Below are 17,979 nucleotides of genomic sequence, written 5' to 3' on the forward strand. Positions count from 1 at the left end.
GACGGGCTTCACTCCAGTAGTGCTCTCCAGCTCAGTCCCAGTGTCTCTCAGTCAGCAGTCCCTCTCTCTCTCTCACACACTCCTGTTTTCCTGGCGTTTTATCCTGCCTCCGCGCGAATTACTGGAATAAGAAACAGGTGTTCGTGATTTACATTTAACCTACTCATTTACCACGCGTCTCCCGACGCTCTCTCCTGCTGCAGACTTCGCTGAACCATGCCCCCCCTGCCAGAAAGACAGAAGGCCTGTTGTTAGCTACATTGGCTAACTGCTGATGGTAACTATTGATGCTTGTGGCCTAAACCTGGCAAAGAGGAGCAGACTGCCGTGTGGGCCGGGTCTGGGCTGACACAATGTTGCTATCTGGGTAGTAGATATTTGTGTCTTATCGGAAGGCCACTTAAAAGTAGTTGAATTCTTTTTTCTTTTTTTTTTTTTCTTTTTTTTTCTTTTTTTTTTTTGCAAACATCATACTGTACATTGCAAATATTTAATTAAATAATTTTTTGAGTTGGCATATGCTTCATTTAAGCACACTAATGTTTTTGAATGAGTTCTACTGTATATGACACTCTTCAGCTTTTTTCTTCTAGATGAACAGGATCAGTGGATCTCCCAACTGTATGTTCTTCTCCCTTGATGCTGCTGGTTCTGGAAAGAGTCAACATGTCAAGTGTATAAAAGGCAGTGTTGGTTGTAGCACATCTTTATTGTGGAGCCTCAAGGAGTGACTTTTTTTTTAAATTCAGAGCTGTTTCATTTAAATCCATGAATCCTTGTGTGAGAGAAGTCATAGAGAATGATACTCTGTTTGGATGTTTCTTCCAAGTAAGGATACTTCATGATGCATCTTAAGGCAATGAACCTTTCTGATGGCTGTCAGGAATATTTCTGTGCAGAGAGATCTATTTCCATCTATGTGATTCTGTATGTGGCAGCAGCAGCTGTGTCTCTTCTGTCCGTGTGTGGAAACCTGCTGGTCATCATCTCTGTTAGTCACTTCAAGCAGCTCCACACACCTTCTAACATCCTCATCCTCTCTTTGGCTGTGTCTGATCTGCTGGTTGGAGTTTTTGTGATGCCACTTCATCTATCTTGGGTCATTGAGTCTTGTTGGACTTCTGGACCAGTGATGTGCTCAGTTTTCAATTTTGTGAATTATCAAGCAACAAGTGTGTCTATTCACACTGTGGCTCTAATAGCAGTTGATCGTTTTTTGGCTTTAAGTTTTCCTTTTTTTTACTCAGAGAAAATCCTACCCACTGTGATCTGCAGAGAAACTTTATTTGACTGGTTATTTTTACTCTTTTATAACTTCACTCTTCTCTTCATTAATGGAAACTTCACTGCCATGTGTCCAGGAAAATGTGTTCTTATTATAGATGAGGTTTCATTCTTCATTGATCTCCTGGTTGTGTTTCTTGTGCCATGTACACTCATCATAATATTATACACTCATGTTTTTGTCATTGTTAAGAAACATGCGACTGCTATAAGAGCCCTTCAGGTTCACAACAGCACCTCTAAAAACAGAGTCAGTGACAAATCAGAGCGAAAAGCTGCAATTCTGCTGGGGATTCTGGTCTTTTTGTTTCTCCTGTGTTTACTGCCATATTATATTTGTTCTTTAGTGATTCCATACAGTAATCCTTACTTTTTTTTTGTCAGAGATGTTGCTGGAATATTTTACCTTCTGAACTCCACCATTAATCCCATCATTTATGCCCTATTCTTTCCCTGGTTTCAGAAAAGCATAAAATTAATCTTCACATTTAAAGTGTTTAATAAAGACTCCTCCCTGATGAATGTGATGTAAGCCATTGAATGTAAGACAGAATGTTTCTTCTCTGTTTTTATTATGTTTTTCATATTATACTTTAGGTCAATGTATTTATTCTACATTTTGTCAGATACAGATCATGTAACATACATTGACTTTTTTTGAGTCCAATAGCAGAGTACTAAAATATTGAGATATTATACTGGTATAGAAACAGTTTGATGGGGATCTGTGCTACTGGCTGTCATGTCAATGAGGCCTTCACAGGGGATGGTCTAGTTGACACAATCTCTGCTGACACTTCAGGGATGCGTTCTGGTCATGTCTAGGCGCAGGTCCTCCATCTGATCTGGATACGGCCCGGGTCCGACTGACTACAATAGACAGGATAAACAGAGAGATTAATATTAGCATAGATGTAGGGTGACTACCATCAAACAAACCAAATGTGGGACGATTACCAAGTTTGTGTGGGACATGTTACCAACACTGAAACACATCCTGAAGCTGTTATGTAAAGTCTATCTAACTTAATAAAAATATTTTTCATCTGCCTTTCAGTTGATAAAAATACTTTTTTATTTAGTCCCTTCCAGAAAACACCATTACATCACAATGTAACATAACATGTCTTTAAATTCAACATCACTGAGCCCAAAGGCAGCAGGCATCATGTAGATAACTATTTTTGAATAAGATTTCTGAAATGGAAACTGGGAACATTTCCTATTTGAGTGGTCAAAATATCTCCAAGATCTCATTTATCTATTTATTAAAAAACAGGGATAATACATTTTTGAATGTTTTTGTTTTAATTGTTGTGGGTTCCTTATAATCTATTATTACATTAATAATTATGATTTAGTTTTATTATTAGAATTTTTGCTCTGGTTTAAATACAATTCACCAAAAAAAACTTTTACATGATTAATAGTGTCTACTGTAAAAGCAGTTCAAAACAATATGCCTGTTATAACATTACTGTGACTTTAAAAAAGCACATTACAAAAAATTAAAAAAAAAAAATAAGATAAATATAAAACAGCATTTAACAAATATTTTTTAACATTATTGAATTTAATATTTTAATTTTCACAAGCTGTTTTTAGCTACTGTATACAGAAATTTCAACTGTTTTAACTTTTAACTATTTTTAACTATTATTTTGTATTTTAGACTCATTTTAAGCACAAAGTATGTGTATTTTATTTTTTATTTGTTCATATCTGAGTGTACCTTCACCACGTAGTTAAGACGTGTATGGAAATTGCTGCGTTGTGACTACGGAACTTTTGTGGACTTTTAAAATAAGATCGTTAGGTTTGTAGCATGATCCAATAAAACATACAATAGCATATATATTTCAATTCAGACCTATTGGAGTGATACTATTATTACTATTACTCCATTAGGTCTGATCGAAATTGTTCTCTGCAAACATGATGTATTAATTATTAATTTACTATTAATAAATGTGTAAAGTTGCATAAAATGGAAATACTCAATAAAGTAAGCTAACTACGCTACCTCAGATGGTTGAATGGTTGGATTCCACAACTGGTAAAATAAAACATATAAGACAATACTGTTATATATGCATGTAGCTGCAGCAGGGATGAGACAAAAATCGAACTTCTACAATATATGTGATTTATTAAACAAAGTAACAAAACAGCTAACGCAGAAATCCAGGAACAAAAGAACAATGTTAACGACAAGAATGGACCGGGATTGCAGGGAGTAAGTCCAAATTATGTGCTGATGACAATACACAGGTGCAGGGAATCCAAGGAGAGCGGGATAGCTGATGAGGGAAGTGTAAACAGGTGTGGAGCAGGGAGGATCATGGGAATTGGAGTCTGGGACAGAGGGGAACTGTGATATTACCACCCCCTCCCGGTAGGCATGGCCTCGCGCCATAGATGGAACAACCGGGGAAGGGGGCAGGGTGCCCTGGAAACCTAACCGAGAGTGAGGGGAGTGCAGGCAGATGCGGAGGTCTCCAGGGTGGATCCGGAGCCTTGGTCAGAGTCCGTTGGCTGCCATAGTGGGTAAGGGAGGGAGTGATGCTGCGTTCCAATTCGCCTACTTATACTACGCCCTAAAAGTATGTACTCTTTCTGTGAACAAAAAGTACTTACTTTTGAGTGTGTAGTAAAAGAGTAGACAAGCTTTGGGACATACTAACACGTCATACAATCGCGTCTTTTCTCTCTGTCGCATCCTGTCACCGTAAACTGGCCTGTCAATCATCTTACTTCCTCCACATTTCATTTAGCTAATTTCCTACCGTATCGCAGTGAAATGCAGCACGTTGATCTGCAGTCGCGGGTCTTTCATGTGGAGAACTCTCCTCATATTAATGCATAATGATGCATTTAAAAGTTAATGGCCATTATCGGATCTTCATAAAAGTCCACATTGGTATTTGCAGATGAAAAATAACACGGGTAACATTACATATATATTTTCTATCAGGTTAAACTGATTATTAGTCACTCAAATCTCTCAGCGTCGATTGCATATATCCGCCATGTTTTGTAGTTTTTTAACACTTTTTACTCGTGTTTGTAGTTCTGAACTGAATCCTCGTCCAATGCGCAATGGGTTGTGGGCAATATTAGCCTCTATAGTGTGCACGGATCCACACTTCGAAAATCTACCGGAAATAGTAGACCATCCGGGGACTTTTGCCATACTCTTTTCAACATACTATGCTTTGGGACACACTTATTTTAATCTCACATACTATTTAGGGTGGATAGTATGGACATTGGAACGCAGGGACAGTCCAAATTATGTGCTGATGACAATACACAGGTGCAGAGAATCCAAGGAGAGCGGGAGAGCTAATGAGGGAAGTTCAAACAGGTGTAGAGCAGGGAGGATCATGGGAGTTGGAGTCCGGGACAGAGGGGAACTGTGACAAATACAACATTTACTGTTGGAACAATTTACTTGTGACTTAATTTAAAAACTTTTCTTTTGCACTTCTAATTTGGCAGTGAAATTCGCAGATTTTAGGTGCGTAAAATGTGAAGGATTCTATGGTCACCCTATAATGGTGGCCATGCTAACGGATTGCCATCTAGTGACTGTTGCCCAAAAAGTATCAGAGTATCGCCTGTGATGGAAATATTTTATGTCAACATGAAATGTACAGAAAATGCAGACTAAGGATGCTCAGGTCAAAGACCAGTCACATGATTAGCTTAGATCATTACAAACCAATCACCAGAACAAATCACAGTGATGAAGACATTGATTTTTACTCAACTGTAAGACTTAAATGTGCATGTATCTTTCTATTCATTGAGACTCACTTGGTTGTTGTGACCAGTGATCTCCTGGCGTAAATAAAACTTCATTTCTACAAAGAGCAACTTGGAAGTCGTGTCAGATATATGCTGCGCAGCTAAGGAATAGAAGTACTAAAGATTCTACGCTCAAAAGACCACAGCAGAGACAGTGATAGTGTTGGAAGACTATAGAGTCACCCTCGGGGTGAGGCTGTAATACTCTGAGTTAGTATTAATGATCCTCTGTCGGACCAGCGTACACCTGAGAAGGACGGTGAGAGTGTATAGATGCTAAAGACCTGTGCGCTCATGTGTGATTGAGGTAGTGATAGTAGCTTCTTGACGGGACGCCGTCACCTTACTTTGGGAAGGGAATTACCTCGAAGTATTGGAAATGTATTAGAAGTATTCGAGAAGGGAATTACCTTGAGATACTGTAGTATTACTGAGTATTGACAATTACTGAGTATTGAATTGTCAGTGGTAAAGTCAGATTTGTATTGAGAATTTCCACGACATGCCTCTTGGGTTCTATACTCTTTGTCCAGATCCAGATTATGTTTCTCATGAAGTAGCACCGTGCGCACTACCAAGAGTAGCTGCACAGCCCCCTCTGTTGGAGAACATGATAACTACACAATTTCTCCAGCAGGTCGGCGCCGATGGCCTCATAGGCAGCGTGCTGACATGTAGCACCTATGCGCTTCAGGCAACCCAAGTTCGAGTCCTGGCTCGTGGTCCTTTTCCAATCCCATCCCTCTCCCACTTAGCTTCCTGTCTAATCACTGTCCTATCATAATAAAGGCAAAAACGCCAAAAATAAATCTTTAAAAAATCCAGCAGGCTGCTGTATGCTCGTTAGTCTTTTTGCAATTTATATGCGGGTTGTTTTAAACAAGCTATAAAACGGGGATCATGCACGAACAGTGCTTGAGGGCACTGTCTGTGTTAATTGTGAGCGTCTTCCCATGAAAATGCTCCATTCTCTTTTGGCCCTCTTTTCAAGGGAAGAGGCGTCAACATCTATGACCCGTGGTTCTGGCCCCACTCGTGCTGAGGCAGAGCAACAGCTGAAATCATGGGGCTTGCAGGTGGAGCTCGCCGCAGAGTTTGAGAGAGGTGTAAATCTTTCTCAGCCCCCAGTGGCTGACAGGGATGAGCTTTTGGATGACAATGACGTCCTGTCTTTGACGTTGTCAGATCCGGGAGGGAATGCTCTTCTGGCGGCCAGCCCCAGAGAGCATGAGATGGTGGTGGAGGAAGAAGCAGATGAGCCTGCTGCTTCCTCTAGGCCTCCCTGCCCAGCGTATGCTGAGTTACTGGAGTTTATGGAACGTGATTCTGGCAGGCTGCAGCTGCCTTGGGAGCATGAAAGAAATTGCATGCCGATGGCTTGACGAGCGGTTCTCAGAAAGAGAAGGGCTTTCTCCTCAATGCCCCGATTTCGCCCTCTGAACTTTTCAGTACCTCCATCTAGGCGCGCTCATCAGCGTTTAGAACCTGCATCCCACTGAGATCTGAATCTGGGCCCAGACAGCTGGGAGGTCCTGGCCCGTCTCGAGCTGAGGCTAAGAGGCAGGGCCAGTAGTCCAGTGTCGCCGCTCGAGCACCTCCTCCTCCTAGGAGCAAGTCGCAGAAGCGGTGGGACCTGAGGAGAAGCAGGATCTGAGGGAGGTGATCGAACACAGGCGCCAGCAGCACCAGTGATCAATCCCCTCTCTTGCAAGGGCAACTGTACAGTTACCCTCGCCCCTTCTTCCTCCACCTCCTGGGGATTTTTTGGATTCTGTTAACATGCTCAGGCACTTCTAACAGTTAGGCTGACAGTTGGGCCCATGATGAAAATTTTTTCTGAAGGCCTGCTTTCTGGCTTGGTAGTGAAGAGGCTCTTTTAGGCTTTAAAAGAACCTTAGATTCCATCCTTCTTTATGAAAAGAAATGAGGAGGAGGAGTCTTCTGTCTTCGAGCTGCAGGAAGGTAAGCTGGGTCTATATTTATGTTCTAAATGTAGTGATTTTTACTTTGTCTATCCAAGGGCGCGAAGTAAATTAGGGATTGGAACTCATGTCACCGCTGACGTTGTGATTTTGGATCAAACGTGTCTTAAGGTGTGGTTATGAGTACATCAGATGACCACTTCCCCCTTTTTCCCTAGTTCAGGGCACCAGTCAAGGTCTTTTACCTTGGCAGTATGAGAACACTCTCAACAGGGGCTTTTCATTCATTTAGAATTTATGTAAATTGGTCAGCTGATTTATTTGAAAGATGAAAGGTGATATTGCTAACTTGTAGAACCTTTTCTGTATTATCAGCACAAGGAAGACACAAGTGTAATAAAATAAATTTTATTAACAAAAAGATAAAAAAGAATAACACAACTGCCAAATGAATACCATTGATGATAAAGGAATAAAGTGCATAAGATACATAGAATACAAGTGATTAAGTTGAGTGTGGCTATGGAAGAGTTACGCTATCTTATGGAAAGATAAACTGTTTCTCTGAAAATAATAAGGTGGAGAACCTTATTATGCATCAAACAAATAAACGAAAGATTATTTGTTATTAACTAACATCAGCTATATTACATCTAATGGAAATTATATACTGATAATATACAACAATGCCAAGGTCTCTGGAAAGAGGTTTGGTTAAGTGATATTTACGTTCCACGTGGTTGAGTCCGATGACGGTGACGTCTTCCACTGGTTGTGCTGGGCGACAGTGCAGTGGAGAGAGGAGCCAGAATCTGTTTTAACACAAAGCTCTGTTGGATGCTGATCTCCTGGAGCACCAAAGGGTCCTAAAATTTGGAACACGCAGATGAGGCTCCGGTGTAGGTGCAGAAGGTCCATAACCATCTGGAACACGCAGATGAAGGTACCTTGGAGTGAAGGTTTGCTCTCCTGAGCTTAACCTTGTTGCAGATGTCGTTAATGTCTCGCTGGACAGAAACTCTGAACGTAGTGTTTGTTGATTTCTCTTTCCTCACAAGCTAGAGGCTCAGAACGTGATCGTCTCTGTTGCTGCCTCACAAGCTGTAGGCTCAGATCATGGGATCTGTTGTTGTCTCTTCTGGATGGACCATAGGCTCAGAACAGTATATCTGTTATGTCTTCTCCCTTCGCAGGGCAGACTCAGAATGATGTATCTGTTGTGTCTCAGCTTCGCAAGCCAGGACTCAGAACAATATCTGTTATGTCTCACCCGATGGGAGACTCAGAACAAGGAGTGTCTGTTGAAAGGGTACCTTTATCCCTTTCCGATGAGGAGGAGATTGCAATTTGGCGCTTCTCTATTCGAGTGCTGTGATTGGCTGCTGGCATCAGAGGGGACACACACAGTGTGGCCCACCCTTCTCTCCCCTGTGGAACTCATTTGCATAAAGCACACATTTGGAAGTCTTTACAGTGTCTTTAAAGTTTACCTATGCATTTCTCACTTTCCAAACCACCACCAGAATACCTTTGGCAATATTCTAAACAAATAGAGACTAAACATGATGGAAAAAGATTGAACTGACATTCAATTGTACATTAACAGCTGAATTTGCGTCAGAGGTTGCACTACAAATAGCTGTCACTCAGAATACTTATTTCTGTGAATAAGTATGAAATGGATGTGTACTTTGCATCAGTTCTAAGGTTTTCAAACATAGTTAACTGCCTGTGGACCAATGAGAAGTCTTGTCCTTCCCAGGCTTGGTACAAGAGGTCTTCTTCTTACCCTCTAAGAGAGGTCTGGATGTTGTCCTTCCATCTTTATCTGATGGCGTAGGACAGTTTGTTTCTGTTAGGCCACCAAGATCCAATCAAAATGTAGCAAACCTTTGTCTGCTGTTATGGACAGAGAGGGGCCCGGCCATAACCTGGGCCTTAGAATGTGCTGTTCACTACATAAATATGTTGACCTTGTTTTTTCCTGTATAGTTTTTCCTGAGCATGTAGCCATAAAAATGTAGGGGTTTTTGGCAAACTGAAGTTGTTAGGCTGGCTAGAATGATTTCTATGCAGGCCACAAAATGCCCACCATTTAGCCACCTGTGTATAGAGTAGCTTCTCAGCCAGTGTTTGTTAGAATAGTTTGAGTTAGCACTCGTCACTTCAGTTATTTATGTCTAGGATGGCCTTTATTGGCCGCCTGGCATTGTTGACTTGTTGAGCTTCGCTTTATTTCCTCTTATCTGTGAAGATTTAGAGTGAAGCCCAGGCTTTGCTAGGTGTGTGGCCCGGTAGGCCACAGCTTAGCGGCCCAGGCTAGAGAAAGGTTAGGTGTTTATTGTTATAATCACCCTCTGTAATTACTATCCCTTGTTACGTTGTATAGTTCCTAGTCCTGGCCTCCTCCTGAGGGAGTTGTTAGGCCGTATGCCCATTCCCCTTATTTATTTAGGTGCAATGACTGAGGTTAACAGCTAAGGTAGCAGGCTGTTATTAGCCTCCCTGGTGCTGTTTCTCAAGTGGTAGGCCCTTATCTTTGCATAGATAAGTTTATGCAGTGTATGCTAGGCCCCACTCTTTAGAACTTTATTCATGCTATGAATTTGTCTTTCCCCTGAGCCCCTTGAATTTACATTCAAGTTTGAGTTACGGTGTTAGCATTTTTAGCTTCCGTCCTCTAGGGTTCAGTACAGATCTTTAATTCTGTTTGGTGAGAGCATTTATCCTCTTTAGGATGGCATGCATTTACATTAATAAGTTACAGTTTTTGCCTTACATGTATGTGAGCTTTACTCTAGTGCTGCCACAGGTTAGCACCTCATAATATCTCATAATAGTAGGATTATGTTAACCTCTATTTAAGAGCGTGGTGACTATTGTTCTCCTCGGTTAGGGTTTGTGTGTTTCACTGAGTGCATCACCTGCTGGATTGCATATTCAGGTTGAGTGTAGAGAGCCTCACTTTCAGTTTGGTTTCTGTTAGCTCCCGGTAGTTGATCATTGCCACAACAGCTATATTGCATATAACTGTAGGAGTTGTAGGCTCTAATGGATTCAGCCTCCTTCTAGGGTGCAGCTTGTGTTTACAAGTGTTGTTGGTATATGGTCATGAGTTTTGCTCATGTAGTTTAGCACTGCCACAGGTTTATGCTTGTGTCTGTTTGAGGTAGTAGGCCTTGCAGGCCTCCCTTAGACCATGATAGCATTTCATTGTACCCTTGCAATTGTGTAAATTATGGTACGTTGCCTGTTGGAATGTGTAAAGCTAGTTACCCACAGCTGTCTGCTGGGTTAAAACTGGTCCCCTTTTGAGCTTGGTCCCTTTTTATACCACTAGCTGGCACCACGTGTGGTTGGAGTTGTAGGCCCCGTTTAGGCCTCCTTTCAGATTACATGTTGGCACAGTTCTGTGTTGGTTTTGTAAGACCCATCACCATTGGTGTGGTCGTGATTGCCACTAGCTGATGCCACGGGTTTACAAGTTGTAGGCCTTCAAGGCCTCCTGTGAAGCATGTTGGAGTTCGGTTGTGTACTCCTCTCACTTTGAGAGCATATTTACTGAGTACGTTTCTGAGTGGCTGACCTCTCAGGGTGAGTTTTTGTATTAACCTTACTGCGGTTCAGTTTTCTACATTTGCTTCCTTGAGCATGGTTTATGTTTATCCTTTAGCTCTAGTGGAGCTAAGTAGCTACCTCGTAAATACGTTGGTTCTATTTTGCTCCTTGAACTTTAGTGGCCACTAGACTAACGCCACGTGTTTACAAGTAGTAGGCTCTCGGGGCCTCCTTTTTAGAACATTCTGGTGTATGTAATAGTGTACTCCTCTCACTGCGAGAGTTAGTTGGCCAAGGCCCCAGGTGACTTATTAACCTCCCTGTAGTTGCACTGCCACGAGCTGACGGCATGTGTCTGACTGAAGTTGTAGGCCCGGTTTTTGGGCCTCCCTGAGTTCATGATGGTGTATGTTGTACTCCTCTTGCTTTAAAGAGTAAAAAGGTTCTTTTACCGAGTACACTGCTCATTGGATTGTGTTAGGTGGACTGTTATGTGGGCACTTTACAGTCTTATATGCTGTTACTGAAGTCATGTGGTTTATTCTTGCTTCCAGCAAGATAGATGTTCAAAGTGTGCGGCCTTGTCAGGCTGCCCTTGGACTTTCCACTGTTGTGACTAAGTATTTTAGCATATTATATAGTCTCTACTCAACGTAGAACTTTTGTCATGTTGTAGCCCCCTCTCTGGCCCCCATGATTATGTGCCTACAGTATGGTCTATCTGTTAGGTTGAGCTTTGTACTCCCCTGCTAGGGTTGTTTTGGTAATAGTGCTTAGCTCCCTAAGCTGATCATTGGTTGAAAGCTTCCATGAGGCCTCCCGTTGAGGATCAGCCCCAGGCTGGTTTGTGCTAGTTTGTTCTCAGGGAACTATGGTTACATACCTAACCTGAGATGTTATATGTCTATATTGTGCTGTGTTTATTGTTCTCCTATATTTAGTCAATAAAATCCTTGTCTGTGAAGCTCCATCGTCTGCGTGTGTTTCCCACAACAATGCGGTGTGACAACAACCAATCAAAACAACACCTACCTGACTGAGGACCACCTGTGGGGCTTAAGGCAGAGTGGTCATACGTTGGAGAGGTATGTGGAGGAGTTTTCTGACCTCTCTTGTCAGGTGGACTGGCCTGATGCTTCCCTTATTGCTTGTTTTCTGATGGGCCTGGATGAGGATACCATTCGTTATAGTGAACCTACTTGTTATCTCTCTCTAGTCGAGTCCATTAATCTCATTCTATATTTAAATGGATCAAATTTTGAAGTTGAAGAAGTTAAAGCAGAGAAGTATCAACCTCCTCCAGCCCCATCAGAAACACAAGTGGCCTGGTCATCTCACTCCCCACTGGCTCCCTCCACATACCCCTCCAATGAATCGGTCCATTTCTGCCCTTCAGCACTTCCCCACGTCCTCAGTTCAGGGATCCTGATGGCCGCCTATCCAGAGCCTCATTGCAAGATGACCTCCACTCCAGAGCCTTGTTGTGAGATGGACTCCACTCCAGAGCCTCGTCACAAGATGGCCTCCACTCCAGAGCCTCATCAGAAGATGGCCACCAAGCCCGATCCATCGGTCAAGATGGCCGCCACCACACCTGAGCCCTCGGTCAAGATGGCCACTGCCACGCCTAAGTCCTCACCAGAACCTACGGAGCACCAATGGCCAATTGACTTCTGGTCAGAGCATGAGTCCAGAGGCGACTCCCTTCCTCAACCAGAGTCCAGTTACTGTGCTCACTCCAGTCCCTGAGCCCATTCCTAGCCCAGGGGATGTTGTAGTGTTGATGATAACACTGGCAATTGTGTGCATTTGGGCCACCCACACAATGGCTCCAGCACCTGACCAGCATCCAGTGATGTCTCCAGCCACTGTCCAGCATCCAGTGAAGGCTCCAGCCACTGACCAGCATCCAGTGATGGCTTCAGCCCCTGAAAAGAGTCCAGAGAGGGCTCCAGTTCCTGTGCCAAGTCCAGGGAGGGCTCTAGTCCCTGAATCAATTCCAGACTCAGCTCCAGTCCCTGAGTCCACTACAGACTCCGCTTCAGCCTGAAAGCCTGCTCCAGACCCCGCTCCAGCCCAGAAACCCATTGTCACGGTTGGCGATCAGCTGTCTCACTCTGTTGTCTGTGTGTGTGTATGTCCTGTCACGTCGATTGTTTCATGTGGGCGTCGCGGCTGATTGTCTGATCAGCGGCAGCTGTTTCTAATCACCTTAGCCTATTTAATGCCCTGTTTTTCGTCCCGTGTTTGTCAGATTGTTGTTTGGAGAACCCTGTCTTGTTCCCTCTGTTCCTTGTGTGTGCTTCCATCTGGATTGGAGTCTTCGTGGCATTTTGTTCCTGTCAGTTGTTCCTCGTCGGATTCTTCATGGCTCTCCTCACATCCACAGACCCCAGCACGATCTTCACTCACTTGGACTTCCAGCAAGATCTTCACCCACCTGATCCACGGCCCGTCGAAGTCCCTCTGTCACCGCTCCCCTGCTGTCTGCCACATATTTTGACCCATATGTGTGTGAAGCTCAATAAATGAGATTATTTAACTTGCTCTTGCATCTACTTGTATTTCCCGTGACACCCATAGCTCTTCCCAAGAATTTTTTGGGGGGGCGCCATATAACCGTGGCCATAGGGGCTGCACCACCATGGCCCCCTGAGTTACCGGCGCCACTCTGGGACCCCCAAACTGCCTAACCCACAATGGCCCCCCGAACTGCCTGATCTGCCATGGCACCGCTCTGGAGGCTCCCTTACCTCCAGAGCACCCACCCCCTCCCCAGTTGGACTCTTTTGAGGTGTGAGGTCGCACTTTCCAGGACGGGGGAGTAATGTCAGTGTTCTGTGTTTATGTTCCCCAGTGTCACATGTTCTTTTGTTCAGTTTTCCCACCACTAATTTGTTCCCTTGGTTACCCTGACTTGAGTTAATTAGTCCCCGCTGTCTCTGGTTAATAAGCCTTGTTTGCCCTTTTGTCTGACCTGTATATATTCCCTGTGTTCTCCCTTAGTCTTTGTCAGCTGTCGTCTTTGTATACGTTATTGTTATACGTCTTTATTGTGCTGTGTTTATTGTTCTCCTATGTTAAGTCACTAAAGTCCTTGTCTGTGAAGCTCCATCACCTGCATGTTTTTCCCACAACCATGCGGTGTGACAGAATATCCATAGGCTGTATTTGTCTTCATGTCATTTCTATTTGATTTATCGTAACTCAGAAATAATTATTACTAAGAAACACTTACTTATTCAGTTTCTTTGGATTTGAATTTAAATATTATTGTAAATTTAGGATTAATATTAATACAAAGTACACATTTTTAGAATCATGATTCCTGTGGAAAAACATTAATTTGCAGAAATTAGTGCATATGCGCTCTTACCTAGATAGCAAAATTGTGTCGGCCCAGATCCGGCCCACAGTCTACTGCGTGTAATGGTGCCACTTGGGCATTCTGTTTGACTTTATTTCTGTCATACAGCTCCAAAAGTTCTTATTGAGAATTAACAGGGGTTTACTGTAGCTCTAGTTTCATTTAAAGTCACCATTATGATAAATAGTGTTTCCATTAGTTGGGCTTTTGATCCTAACTCAATTTAGAAAATATTTTTTGTTTTCTCTGCCAGTTGTAACAGTGTGTTTGTAAAACAAAATAGCAAAGGAAGCCAAGACAAAATGTCATCAGGTGATATGGGCTAATTGCCGATGGTCAAGTCAAGTCACCTTTATTTATATAGCGCTTTTCACAGTGCAGATTGTGCAGCTTTACATTGATAACTGGTATATATTTTTGGCTGCACAGCAACTCTTAACTCGGGCAGTTCTCCTCTGGTGAACAGTGCTTTGTTACGAGGAACTGTGGATGATCTAGTTGACTCAATCTCTGCTGATACTTCAGGGGTGCATCAGGTCCTTTGTCTCACCTGGATATGGCCCGGATCCGGTTGACTACGGTAAACCTCGGGATAAACAGAAAGACTAATATTAGCATAGATGCTATTCTTCTTCTGATGTAATGAGTACATCTGGTGTTATAGGAAGTGTTCTCGGTTCCGGCTGACCTAATTTATGCAGCCTAATAATCCTTTAACAGATTTGAAAATATAAATTGATAATGTGTTGTGTATGCCAGGTTAAAGAGATGCGTTTTTAGTCTAGACTTAAACTGACAGTGTGTCTGCTTCCTGAACAATGCTAGGAAGATTGTTCCAGAGTTTAGGTTGTGATGATACTGCCTTTTCTAGTATTTTTGACAGAAAAGTTAGATTTGAGATCGGCCTGTAATTGACAAATTCTCTAGGATCAAGTTGTGTTTTTTTTAATAAGAGGTTTAATAATAGCCAGCTTAAAAGTTTTTGGTACATATCTTAGTGATAAAGATGAATTGACGATATTAAGAAGATGATCTATGACCTCTGGAAGCATCTCTTTCAGTATTTTTTTTAAGTTTTTTAAGGCCTTTCTGTACTCAATCATTCTCTGTCTCCACGAAATGCGAAATAATTCTAGCTTTGTTTTCTTCCAGCTGCGCTCCATTTTTCTGGCTGCTACCTTTAGGGCCCTAGTGTGCTCATTGTACCAATGCGTTGGATTAATTTCCTTAATCTTTTTTAAACGTAAAGGAGCAACTGAGTCTAATGTGCTGGAAAAGACAGAGGCAATAGTTTCTGTTGCAACATCAAGGTCTTCTAATCTGTCTGGTATGCTAAGGCGATGAAACTGATCAGGAAGATTATTTACAAAGCGATCTTTAAGGGAAGAAGTGATGGTTCTACCATATTTATGGCAGGGAGGCAGTTTAACCGCCTTGACAAAATGTAGTATACACGAGACTAGATAATGATCTGAGATGTTGTCACTCTGCTGCAGAATTTCAACGGCATCAATATCGATTCCATGTGACAATATTAGATCTAAAGTATGATTACAACAATGAGTGGGTCCTGACACATGTCTAACACCAATAGAGTTTAGAATGTCTGTAAATTCCAATCCCAATGAGTCTTTTTTATTATCTACATGGATATTAAAATCACCACCAACAAGGACTTTATCTGCAGCTAGTACTAACTCCGATAGAAAATCAGCTAATTCTTTGATAAAGTCTGTATGGTGTCCTGGTGGCCTGTTGTAACGAATCGGGACTCAGGCAGAGATCCATTTGCAAGCTTTTATTTAAAGTGAGCATAGTCGTACAGGCTGGGTCGAACAGGGGCAAACAGGAACAGCAAGGGACAGGCAGAGTCGTAGTCAGGAAACAGGTAAACATCAGGACAGGCAGATATCACTCACAGGTTGGTATACAAGGCACAGGTCAGAGGTAGGCAGCAAAGGATCGTAAAACAGGAATAGTCTCCGGACCCACAGCGGGCTCTTGAAAGGCTTCTGAGCCTTGAAGAATGGAAGAAGCCTTCTTCCTCCTCCTCTTCCGAGGGTGAGGCAATGGTTCTCTGGTTGGAGCGGGTTCTGGAGCGGACTCAATGGCTGGAATGCCCCCTACATCCTTAAGCACCGAAGGGGTGGCCATCTTGCCCGTGGGCACTGGCAAAGCAGCCATCTTGTCCATCGCATCCAGGGCGCTTGAGTGCGTTGCGACCGGCAAACTTGAATGCGTTGTAACTGGCGAATTTGAGTGCGTTGCAACCGGTGAATTTGAGTGTGTTGCAACCGGCGAGCTCACGTGTGAAGCGTCCGGCTGGCTTGAGAGTGAAGCGGCCGGCGGCTGCTTAGGAATGCCAGCCGCTCGTGCTGAAGTCAGCGGTGGATCAGCCACACTGGAACGCAATCCTCTCCGCTTTCTGACTGATCTAGAGACGTGACGTTGCTCTGGGCGAACAGTGATGGTAGCCGCCATTTTGTGCGTGTTCCTTGACGCGGCGGCCATTACGTGATTCACCATGGTGTCGCATTCCTCCGCGACCCCCACAGTAAACAGAGAACCAACAGACAACAACGCATAGTCCATAAAGCTGCTAAGTGATGAACGCGGTCCCTCTCGTCTTTAATTTATTCCATCACAAAAAAAGTCAATCAGTGCGCAGTCAGGCAGATCAGAGAGGTAAGCAATGTCCAACTATTCCTTCACATATTCCTCTAACGATCGTGTGCCCTGCGTACTCCACAACAACAATTGAGCAATGTCCATACCGTACAAATGCTCTCCGGGAAAGCTGCTGGATTGTGGTGGCGGCGAAGTCTTCTGTAACGAATCGGGACTCAGGCAGAGATCCATTTGCAAGCTTTTATTTAAAGTGAGCATAGTCGTACAGGCTGGGTCGAACAGGGGCAAACAGGAACAGCAAGGGACAGGCAGAGTCGTAGTCAGGAAACAGGCAAAGATCAGGACAGGCAGATATCAAATTACTTCTCCTGACATTGTACTTGCGAGTTCACACACCTCTTTAATGTTCATTTTAGTGATCTCCGACTGGCAAAGTTGAACATCATTAGCATTAGCCAGCACTTTTAAATTTGCTTTGATGTCAGGTGCTCTCGCTCCTGGCAAACATGTGACTATGGTGGCTGGTGTCTTTATTTTCAAGTTCCGTGTAATAGAATCGCCAATAACTAGGGCACTTTCAACAGGATTCCCAGTGGATGTTTCACTGAGTGGGGAGAACCTGTTTGATGTTCTTATTGGAATGGAAGAGTGGTGTTTTCTGCGGCTGCATTACCCAAGTGCCCTGCTGTGCGGGCTCTACAGCCGGAACCGAACAATGTACAGAGTTCACTAAGCTAGTCGCATCCAAAACATTATCTGAAGCCCTTGCATTCTTACTATCCTCGATTAAAGTTTGGATGCGTGTCTCTAATTCTGAGATTCTCTCTGTCAGCCTGACTATTTCCCTACATTTATGACATGTAAATCTGGGAGAGGATGACTTGACTCACCGTGTTTGTAGACTGATCTGAGTTACCACAGCTGTTTGATGAACGTGTTGAAAAAGGAGTGCGCGAGAGACTGATGACAAGTTAACAAGCTAGCGAGATGCAAACGCGTTGTAACAGCGATTTAGATTCAAAGATTACAAGCTAGCGACATCAGATTAATGTGGTAGGCAATATTATGTATAAGGTAATAATAATATAAGCAACAATGAATAAATAAAATGATAATGCTGTGTCAGGTGTGGGCCTGACACGGCATTATGATTCTGACAGTAAATGTTGCTTTTTTTGCAAGCAGCATACTGTACATTGCAAATATTTAATTAGATATTTTTTTTGAAGTGACATATGCTTCATATAAGCACACTTATGTTTTTGAATGAGTTCTATATGACACTCTTCAGCTCTTCTAGATGAACAAAATCATTTGATCTCCCAGCTGTATGGTCTTCTCCCTTGATGCTGCCGGTCTTGGAAAGAGTCAACATGTCAAGTGTACAAAAAGGCAGCATGGGTTGTAGCC

At 43.0% G+C, this 17,979-nt stretch overlaps 1 protein-coding gene across 1 annotated transcript; it reads left to right on the forward strand.

The window, feature by feature from the left end:
* The first annotated feature begins 844 nt into the window (after nt 1–844).
* On the forward strand, nt 845–1,816 carry LOC137018584 (trace amine-associated receptor 13c-like). Its single transcript, XM_067383255.1, has one exon. It carries the CDS (start codon nt 845–847, stop codon nt 1,814–1,816), a length of 972 nt encoding a protein of 323 aa, XP_067239356.1.
* Nucleotides 1,817–17,979: the final 16,163 nt, after the last annotated feature.

The sequence above is a fragment of the Chanodichthys erythropterus genome, chromosome 4, assembly GCF_024489055.1.
Source record: "Chanodichthys erythropterus isolate Z2021 chromosome 4, ASM2448905v1, whole genome shotgun sequence".
In the NCBI taxonomy this organism is placed as follows: Eukaryota; Metazoa; Chordata; class Actinopteri; order Cypriniformes; family Xenocyprididae; genus Chanodichthys; species Chanodichthys erythropterus.